Source organism: Miscanthus floridulus, chromosome 7 (assembly GCF_019320115.1).
Source record: "Miscanthus floridulus cultivar M001 chromosome 7, ASM1932011v1, whole genome shotgun sequence".
In the NCBI taxonomy this organism is placed as follows: Eukaryota; Viridiplantae; Streptophyta; class Magnoliopsida; order Poales; family Poaceae; genus Miscanthus; species Miscanthus floridulus.
Genome location: NC_089586.1, coordinates 43,064,107 through 43,074,300, shown reverse-complemented (window position 1 = coordinate 43,074,300; position 10,194 = coordinate 43,064,107). Strand labels below are relative to the sequence as shown.

Genomic DNA, 10,194 nt, shown 5'->3' with positions numbered 1-10,194 from the left:
AGTGACGGACGACGCGCAACGCGACCGGGGTGCAGTGCGGCGCGATAGATGAGGCAGGGCAGCTAGGCTTGCCGGGCCCAGCGTGCGTGCGTGCGAGCGAGGAACGTGCCAGGCGCGGCAACGGCGGTGCAAGCATGCGCGGCAAGGCGCATGGGCGCTCTTGGGCGAGCGGCAACACCGGCCGAGACACGGTGACCGCGCCCAGACACCGAAGCCGACCGAGAATGTGCCTTGCACGAATTTTAAAGCGGTTCAAAAAGCCAACTCGAGGATCCAGTAGCTACACCACCTATTTTACGCTCTAGCTGGTATATCAGGCTACTAAAAGAAACCCTAAAACCATACCACTACCTAACCCGATCGTTCTACAAAAATTGCCGAACTTTGCTTCGTCAACGCGTTGTTCGACTTAGGAACCGGCTAAGTCCTAAACGGTTTCGCGTCAAATGCGATTTCCAAGCTACTCGATACACTAGCTAGCGAATCCCGTTCTCGACCATACGTATTTCACTGTCACCTACGAAGTTCATGCGACAAACTTGACTAAAGCTTTTCATATGCGTTCTATAGCATTTTCGTTCCATAAAAATTCATTTAGAACCCTAAGTAATACAACGCGACATGAAATGTAACATGCGTTTTGTGTTTCAAATGAACGTTTCAAGTTCCGTATATTGCTTTATACCCTATATTACACACATTTACATACAAGTATGATGCTCATGCAGTGTTTTAGCAAAAAGTTGTACAGTGTAACACCGAGGGTGTTACAGCTGCGTGGCCGTCCAGACGCGAGGAACGACGGGTGCAACATCAAGGATGGGGTACGCGTGCGAGTTGGAGTGAAGCGGATGGAGGCGGGCTGCACTGGCATCCGGACGTATGGGCGCTAGCCACACCCCGAACTTATACTACTCTCTGTATAAAAATTTAACCATTAACTTCTTTTCCGGTGCAGGTTACCTTACATCGCATCACAACTTTATACTACTAAATAAAAATCAGCAAGTGTTGATATTTGCCAACACACATCTATTAACCAATAAGGCTGTCTCCAACAGGAGACCCATTGCGGAACCCAAATCTAAAATGGATCTCCAACACAATATCTATAGTTTTCAACAGAGTACCTATATGAAAGACCCATTTTGGGTACCAGGAAAGGCATAACCCAAATCTGAGTATCCTCTCTCCTGGAGACTCATTTGCAGAAAGAGTTGTCTTTTGGGTTTTATTATTGGAGAAGACTAAAAATAGATATTGAACTCTTATATTTTGGGTCACAGTTTTTGAGTCAGTCTAATAACACGAAGCACACCTAGATTTTTCTCGATAGCAAGATATGGACAGTCGAAATTGGAAGTACTCGGACGTCATACTCCGGGCTCCAGCTGTACGATTCTTTTTTACGCTCCGAAGCAGGGTCATTCCATGCCAAAATCATACCAAACCAAAATTATTAACCGTGAGTTTCTATCAGGTTCCACACGACGTTTTAAAATCCCACGGCCGTCTTGTCCAGACGCTGAACGGGCAGGATATTCAAATGATGATAGGAAATCTACCGAAGCAGTGTTTTTGGATCTAATCGCATCTTATAATCTTAAGAAATGCTAGAAAGCAACCAACACTCACACGGATCGGCTCACCTATGATGAGAACATTCTGATACAAATTTGTATGACGAAACAATCATATAGTCAACAAGAGGTAAAACGTGATAAAAATAAGAAAATATATATAGCCATCAAATATGTCATGAACTCGTAAATAATGTTTCAAATTTCATGGGGAAAGATCAAGGCCGTCTCTGTGAGGAAGAAAATAGAGAAATTGAGAGTTAAAGTCAGCTTTCAGAAAGCTAAAACCAAAAGCTCAAGCTCCAACAAACAAGGCCTTACTGCTGTCGTCGATTTTATCTCTAGGAGTAATTTAGTAGTATGTGAGTGTAGGAGATGTGGCCTCTCGACGGTTGTGCTAGAGTTTGTGTTTTCGAACTTGCTAGCGTCCGAACGTTTGATCTGAGCACTAGCGTCCGAACGCTGCCCGTACAGGGAGCGATCGAGCGTCTAGCGCGTCACACTCGCGAGGGAGCAGAACAGCAGTGAGCCCGTGTCGTCCTGGACGTCGCCCACGCCACCTCGGACGTCGTCCGAGCTACCAGCCGCTTCCATGTGCAATATCCGATCTACTTTTGAAACATCCAGATGCAACAGTTGCAATATACAAAAGAAGACAGATGAAATACTTGAAATAAGCGTCTGAAACACTTATAAAAAATGTCTGAAAAACATTTGAAAATCATTACAAACATATGCAACATCCAGATAAAACACTTACAAACATATGCATGAAACACCTGAGAACACTTGAAACATATGCTTGGAACATACATATTATGTAACATCCAGATCTACTTTTGCAACATCCAAACAAAACAGTTGCAACATTGTTTTGAAACATATGGAACATTTAGAACATGCACTTGAAACATATTTGTATAGCCATTACAACATGTGCAGCATCCCGATCTACTTTTGCAACATCGATATACAACACTTGAAACATACCTCTGAAACATCTGACACACTTGAAAAATACTATTGCAACATGCGCTTTCAGCATACCATCTAGTTGCTGCTTGGATAAATGGAGGCTCGTCGACGTGGGGCTCAAAGGCGCGGAGGTCACCAGTGTGGAGCTCGTCGGCGACATGGACCTCAGCAGGGGCAGGCGGATGGAGTGCGGCCACGACGAGAGGCACGAGTTCGGGAGCGAGAAAGCGAGTGCTTAGCGCGTTGGGCTCGTTGTGCGTGGTGCGGGCGGGCGGCGGGGTCGCGAGTGGAGGCCGCGAACGACGCTGGCGAGGGCGGTTGTGGGTGAGTGCAGGAGCTGTCCGGGCGGACGGACGTCCTATAAGGAGCATTTCCGTTGTGTTTTTGCGGTCTTACTGTTGCAATTTTCCTTCTGTTTCTTCTTTTTCATGTTTGTAAGTGTGTTCTTCCTCGACTAATTCTTTGTTGTTTTTGGATTTTTTTAAGGCGACGATTAACATATACTTCATCCGTTCTAAAAAGAATATAATTCTAGATATGAATCTAAACAAATGCGGATTTATATCTTTTTTTCTGATGGAGAGAGTAATTAGGAATACGTTACTGTTCACAGCATGGACTTTAGAGTCCTATGCGTATCCACGTGTACTCGGCTCGGAGTCCTACTCGGCTATATAACCTTGTTTAGTTTCTCCTCAAAAATTTACTTCTATTATATCGAAGGTTTGACACACGCATAGAATATTAAAACTAACTAATTACACAGTTTATGACTAATTTATGAGACAAATCTTTTAAGCCTAATTAGTCCATGATTTGACAATATGATGCTACAATAACACATGTGTTAATGACGAATTAATTAGACTTAATAAATTCGTCTCGCGGATTACTGACGGACTCTGTAATTTGTTTTTTTTATCCGATGTGACACCCCTGTAACACCCGGTACACCTAAAACTTTACTTGCGTATTTAAATAAGGCCTCCGATCGGCTGGCGTCATGCTCCAGGCCCAGGTGTACGATTATTTTTGAGGGACGACCAAAACAAAGCAAAATAACCGTCAGTTTCTGTCAGGTTCGTCGCGCCGTTTTAAAATCCGACGGGCCGTCTTGTCTATTTCTATTTCCCAGCCACGCAGCGGCAATCAATCTGGAAGCGAAGAAGTGTTTACACTGACACATCCTTGCGCACCATCTGCACCTATCGCCAAGCTCCAGCTCCCAAGCACCATGGAAAAGCCAGCCCAAATTCCAGGGGATTCCATATAAAAGATTACTACACTCCGACCCTACAACAACTAGTACTGATTTTTACAGGCCAGGCTCCACCAGCGGCTGACAGATCGGTTCCTCCAGCTGGTTGCTGGCAGATCGCTTCATCGCTTGGCACGACGCTGGCAGCAGAGCCTTCAAATCCTGTGTGTGCATGTGCAGCTGCGAGCAGGCGCCGTGCTCCTTGGCTGGAAAGGTGGGACGGGATCTTTGGGCATCTCCTCTGTCCTCTCGCTCTCGGGTGCGTTCTCGAGGGGATCTCGCCGCCGGACGCGGAAAGGCCGTTTTTTTCCTTCCCCTTTTTTTTTGTTTCTTCCCCCTTGTTTCTCACTGGCAGCCGCGGGGGACGGCGGTGGTGGCGCACTGCTGCCGCGGCCGCGCTGGGGAGGCGAGGCCTAGTTCGCTGTTGCATTTTCCCCCCTTCTGATCTGATGAGATTTCTTTACTGTTACCTGCTGCGGGCGTCGCTCTCGTGTCATCTGATCTCCATGTGGCATCTGGGCACTTGCTTCGCCTCCCACTGAGCCCCTTTGTCCTCACTTGCAGGGACCCTGGTCGCCCGCTACTTCTACAACTATTCTATTGCCAGCGCCCAGCGGCAGGCAGGGGCACATACGGGTTGATTGGGAGCGGCTCTTGGCTTGCCGTCGAGCCGCCCTTCACCTCTGAACTCTGCTGATCCGGACCGGAGGGAGCAGCTCCTTCCACCAGTTGTTCTTGGGCGTCTTCGGGCTGCTTCGTCTTCTTGAGAGGTAAGACTAAGACACTCATGTTCTGCAACAGACAACTGCGTTATCTCCTGCCGTGCCCATGCTTGTGATGCTTGCTCGATGTGTTCCGTTTCGAACTGGGTCTCGCGGTTGCAGGAGCCGGTGACCTCGGACGTGCTGTTGCGTGCCTTTGTTGGAGGGCAAGATGTTGGGGGCTGTTCTTGTTGCCATCGCCGCCTCCATCGGCAATCTGCTGCAGGGGTGGGACAATGCCACCATCGCAGGTAAATCTCGGCAGATCGGTTTTACTAGGACGTTTCTCACTCTCGTCGAGTCAGTTTTCTAGTTCCATCAGATCAAATCTTCGGACACTCGGATCAGATGCTGCTCAGTACTAGTTGCTGCTGGGTGGTTATCAGATCGTGTGTAGTGTTCTCAATTTCTTATTGAATTGAAAGTATCTGAGTAATTCAGTTGGTTGTTCTTTGAATTTCAATCTATCATTTATCAGAGTAACTTCCTCGCAAAGAAAATATCAGAGTAACGCTGTCAATTAAGAAAAGAAATATATTCCCAGGACTATAATGATTACAATTATGTGGTATCGAACTATTACCTATGCTTTGTGCTGAAAATATTGGTGGGGACATTTTGTTTAAGATTAAATATTATTAACAACACAACTGTTTTCTCCAGGTGCTGTTCTGTACATAAAGAAGGAATTCCAATTACAAAGTGAGCCCACTGTGGAGGGGCTAATTGTGGCCATGTCACTTATTGGCGCCACCATCATCACTACATTCTCTGGGCCGGTATCAGACTGGATCGGCCGTCGCCCTATGCTCATCCTCTCTTCAATTCTGTACTTCTTGAGCAGCCTCATCATGCTATGGTCCCCTAATGTCTACGTCCTGCTGCTGGCACGCCTCGTAGACGGATTCGGTATTGGCTTGGCTGTCACGCTTGTGCCTTTGTACATTTCAGAAACAGCCCCTCCAGAGATTAGAGGTTTGCTGAATACGCTACCGCAGTTCAGTGGATCAGGAGGGATGTTCTTGTCATACTGCATGGTGTTTGGGATGTCACTGTTGCCATCACCTGACTGGAGAATTATGCTTGGGGTGCTCGCGATACCTTCATTGTTCTTCTTTGGATTGACAATATTTTACCTTCCTGAATCCCCAAGATGGCTTGTTAGCAAAGGTCGGATGGCAGAGGCAAAGAAGGTGTTGCAAAAATTACGTGGCAAAGAAGATGTTTCAGGTCTGTTTTACTAAAATTTGATGCGCATTTTACTTGGATTTTTTGTTGTTGTTCTAGCTGACTAGAGCCTGAATTGTTAGTTAATTCGAGAAGTGGTATCTGTTCACACCATATATAGAATGGTATAGAACTCTAAATTTTTCTTTTCAAGAATAACAATAATCAGTTAATTTCTGCAGAATGGCGATCGTATATTACTTAATCATAAATGCTTGAAGAGCCAAATATTTCAGTTCGCTCAACATCTTATTTATATTTAAATTTTTATGTATAGATATTTTGTGGTGATGTACATATTAAGCACGTCAAAAGATAGAAGTATATTACATTCTCGTTTTGCTCTTCCGGTAATACATTGACCAAACTGTGATGCAACCAGAGTTATTCACATTGTATAAACTGCTGTGTTTGGAAATTTATTCAAGTTGATTATGATGTCATCTTTAAGATAAAAGCTTCATGTCTGACAGGAAAGACCAATACAGGTTAGACCCTTAACATTGGTTAGAGACATAGGCATCAAGGAAATTGTTTTGCTATAGCTCGTTGGTGTTCATATATATTTGTTACTAATTAAAGCGTTAGCTTAAAACTTGACACTTAGCTATTTTATCCAGCACATATTCTAGTTTCTGATTTAAAATTTATTTATTTAACAATGACATATGCAAAAAGGCCATGTGATTAATTCCAAGTATGCAATTCGCAGGTGAACTGTCCCTTCTTGTCGAAGGGTTGGAGGTCGGAGGAGACACTTCGATTGAAGAGTACATCATTGGCCCTGCCACTGAGGCAGCCGATGATCATGTTACTGATGGTGATAAGGAACAAATCACACTTTATGGGCCTGAAGAAGGACAGTCATGGATTGCTCGACCTTCCAAGGGACCCAGCATGCTTGGAAGTGTGCTTTCTCTCGCATCTCGTCATGGCAGCATGGTGAACCAGAGTGTACCCCTTATGGATCCGATTGTGACACTTTTTGGGAGTGTCCATGAGAATATGCCGCAAGCTGGAGGAAGTATGAGGAGCACATTGTTTCCAAACTTTGGAAGTATGTTCAGTGTCACAGATCAGCATGCCAAAAATGAGCAGTGGGATGAAGAGAATCTTCACAGGGACGATGAGGAGTATGCATCTGATGGTGCAGGAGGTGATTATGAGGACAATCTCCACAGCCCATTGCTGTCCAGGCAGACAACAAGTGCGGAAGGGAAGGACATTGTGCACCATGGTCACCGTGGAAGTGCTTTGAGCATGAGAAGGCAAAGCCTCTTGGGGGAGGGTGGAGAGGGTGTGAGCAGCACTGACATCGGTGGGGGATGGCAGCTTGCATGGAAATGGTCAGAGAAGGAAGGTGAGGATGGTAAGAAGGAAGGTGGTTTCAAAAGAGTCTACTTGCACCAAGAGGGAGTTCCTGGCTCAAGAAGGGGCTCAATTATTTCACTTCCTGGTGGTGGCGATGTTCCTGAGGGTGGCGAGTTTGTACATGCTGCTGCTTTAGTAAGTCAGTCAGCACTTTTCTCGAAGGATCTTACCGAACCACGCATGTCTGGTGCTGCCATGGTTCACCCATCCGAGGTATCCGCCAAAGGTTCAAGTTGGAAAGATTTGTTTGAACCTGGTGTGAGGCGTGCCCTGTTAGTCGGTGTTGGAATTCAGATCCTTCAACAGGTAGAGCTAATTTAATCAGTTCACCATGTAGAAGTTTGTTTCTTGTGCCTTTGCACACAATAAATGAAGTAATTAAATATCCAAGTAACTAATTCAATTAGAATTCTTCTTGAAGAGAGGTCATCATACAATTCATTCTAAATTAGCAGTTCTAAAGTTTTAGAATAATAAGTATGATTATTAACTTTATCCTAAAGTACTCCACTAACTTGAGTTATTTTATTTCCCACGTTCAGTTTGCTGGAATAAATGGTGTTCTGTACTATACCCCACAAATTCTCGAGCAAGCTGGCGTGGCAATTCTTCTTTCCAATCTTGGTCTCAGCTCGGCATCAGCATCCATCTTGATCAGTTCTCTCACTACCTTACTGATGCTTCCTAGCATTGGCTTAGCCATGAGACTTATGGATCTTTCTGGAAGAAGGTAATTTATTTCCTTTTGTTTACATCATATTAGTATTACCACTTAAACAGAAATTTATAAATGCGCCCAAATATTCTTTATATACTATATTAACACCCTTTTCTGCAGGTTTTTGCTGCTAGGCACAATTCCAATCTTGATAGCATCTTTAGTTATCCTGGTCGTGTCCAATATTATTGACTTGGGTACAGTGGCCCATGCTGCGCTCTCTACAGTCAGTGTCATCATGTACTTCTGCTGCTTTGTCATGGGATTTGGTCCCATCCCCAACATTCTATGTGCAGAGATCTTTCCAACTAGGGTTCGCGGTCTCTGCATTGCCATCTGTGCCTTGACATTTTGGATCGGAGACATCATTGTCACCTACAGCCTTCCTGTGATGCTGAATGCTATTGGACTAGCAGGTGTTTTTGGCATATATGCAGTCGTATGCTTGATTGCCTTTGTGTTTGTCTACCTTAAGGTTCCTGAGACAAAGGGAATGCCCCTTGAAGTCATCACTGAGTTCTTTGCAGTTGGTGCGAAGCAAGCGGCTGCAAAAGCCTAATTCCTTTGGTACCTTTGCCTGCAACTTTTGCACTGTGAATTATAAACTTGAAGGGATCTCACCAAGAAGCTCTGGGAACTTTCGATTTGTATAAATGGTGAGGGAACCGACATCTGCTCATGCTCCGCAAGCAACAGCAAGAGTCCCTCAATGACAAAGAGCAGTTGTCAAGTTGTCAATGCCATTTACCATATGTTGTTACCTAATAGTACTGTATTAGTCAATCTATTCAGCACTGGTTGTTGATAGAGATGTTTAGAACAAAGATAATGATCTGATTCGGTGGTATAATATTCAAATCTCAAATAAAGAAAATACAGTTTCTCATATCGCCTTTGCAAGCTTTTTCACTACTCAATATGATATTACCACACTCCTCGGTTCTCATTCAGACAGAATCAATTGCAGGCTCATATTGTAAACTCTCTTCATATGAAGGAGTTGCCTTGGACACATTTGCTAGAAGTTGAATTCCTGTTATATCATACGAAATATTAAGCGTAAGTGATTGTATACCTGATAAAAAAAACTCGACCCTCGGATGGCTAGACAGCCCCGGAGCTTTGCACTTTAAGGAGGTCTCTCACGCAGGTCGAGAAAAACCCCTCCGAACCCCTAACCTACCTGCACACATGGGCCCATAACCCTGTGAGTGGACCGGTCCGCAACCTGTGCTTTGGGAATCGCAGGGCAGGCGAGGGTATTTTTCCCCCTCCGGCCAGCATAAATTGCCCCCGAGGGGGTTCAATCCCCGGCCAGTAGGGTGCCGCAGGAGCGCTAGACCAACCGGACTAGTTTTCGTTGGCATTGTATACCTGTTTATATCTCCTTAATAACAAAATGCCACTACAAAAGCACTGAAAAAGGCTCAGTCCACTGATTTTGAGTATCTGGTGGCTAGGATTTGTTGCCTGGCGGGCATTTGTGATTTTGAGTGTCTGGTGGACAGGATTTATTGCCTGGCAGACATTTGCGAAACTAAAAATATTAGGGAGGATTTGAACTTGTCTAGGGGATAAAATCCTCCTCAATGTCCTGCAATCCCTTCGGATTGAGGATTAACTGAACAAGCCCTAATAGGGAGCTTGTCACACAGCTTAAACAGGGTTGGATGGATGCACCTTGAGTGATTCTATCTTTTAAGTGCATGAATATCCATTCAATACATTTGTATATATCTATGAAGTCATCATGACCCCTTTTATTGCTTATTATTTGTGTTGGGGTGTTCCTTCACATGGAGGATGATTTTGAGCCCAGCAAAACAGCCCAAATGTAGCTCACGAGCCCAGTTCTTGTGAGTCGTTAATTTCGATTAAAATAAACGGTGGAGATTGATTCTTTGAAGGAATAAAAATCACAAACCCTAGCCTCTATTTCTTCAGCTGCTATTGTTGAGAGAGAGAGAGAGAGAGAGAGAGAGAGAGAGAGAGAGAGAGAGAGAGAGCAGAAGATACCACAACATGAGAGAAGAGACGAAGAAGGAGAAGCAACAACAACTCTTAAAATAAGAATACATCTACTAAGCTACTAAGCTAGCTCTAATGACTAAGATGCTAAGTTACCTATTATTCCCACTAAACAGGTATGAAACATTTGAGCATTATCTTAGCAATCCAAAAATGCCTTTCTGACTTTATTTACGATTTCATATATACTAAAACAAGGAGTACTTAACTACCCTATTTATCAACCTATTCTAAGTCTACAAAAATTACAGTGAGCACATAATACTACAATGAACC

General features: G+C 44.3%; 1 protein-coding gene across 3 annotated transcripts; it reads left to right on the top strand.

Annotated features, from left to right (window-relative positions):
* The first annotated feature begins 3,686 nt into the window (after positions 1–3,686).
* On the top strand, positions 3,687–8,776 carry LOC136466932 (monosaccharide-sensing protein 2-like). 3 transcript variants are annotated; one of them, XM_066465463.1, is made up of 7 exons: positions 3,687–4,027; positions 4,378–4,583; positions 4,698–4,825; positions 5,238–5,804; positions 6,514–7,478; positions 7,715–7,902; positions 8,011–8,776. In XM_066465463.1, the coding sequence occupies exons 3-7, from the start codon at positions 4,747–4,749 to the stop codon at positions 8,447–8,449; spliced, it is 2,238 nt and encodes a 745-aa protein (XP_066321560.1). In that variant the 5' UTR covers positions 3,687–4,027; positions 4,378–4,583; positions 4,698–4,746; the 3' UTR covers positions 8,450–8,776. The 3 variants fall into 3 exon arrangements, with proteins under 3 accessions (XP_066321560.1, XP_066321559.1, XP_066321561.1); XM_066465462.1 differs by having other exon boundaries at positions 3,687–4,072; XM_066465464.1 differs by lacking the exon at positions 3,687–4,027 and adding an exon at positions 4,201–4,219.
* The last annotated feature ends 1,418 nt before the right edge of the window (positions 8,777–10,194 follow it).

Coding starts and splice junctions, on each gene's coding strand:
- LOC136466932 (XM_066465463.1), top strand. CDS start 4,747: ATGTTGGGGGCTGTTCTTGTTGCCATCGCCGCCTCCATCGGCAATCTG. Junction 4,826..5,237: donor GGACAATGCCACCATCGCAG/GTAAATCTCGGC, acceptor TGTTTTCTCCAG/GTGCTGTTCTGTACATAAAG. Junction 7,903..8,010: donor ATGGATCTTTCTGGAAGAAG/GTAATTTATTTC, acceptor CCTTTTCTGCAG/GTTTTTGCTGCTAGGCACAA.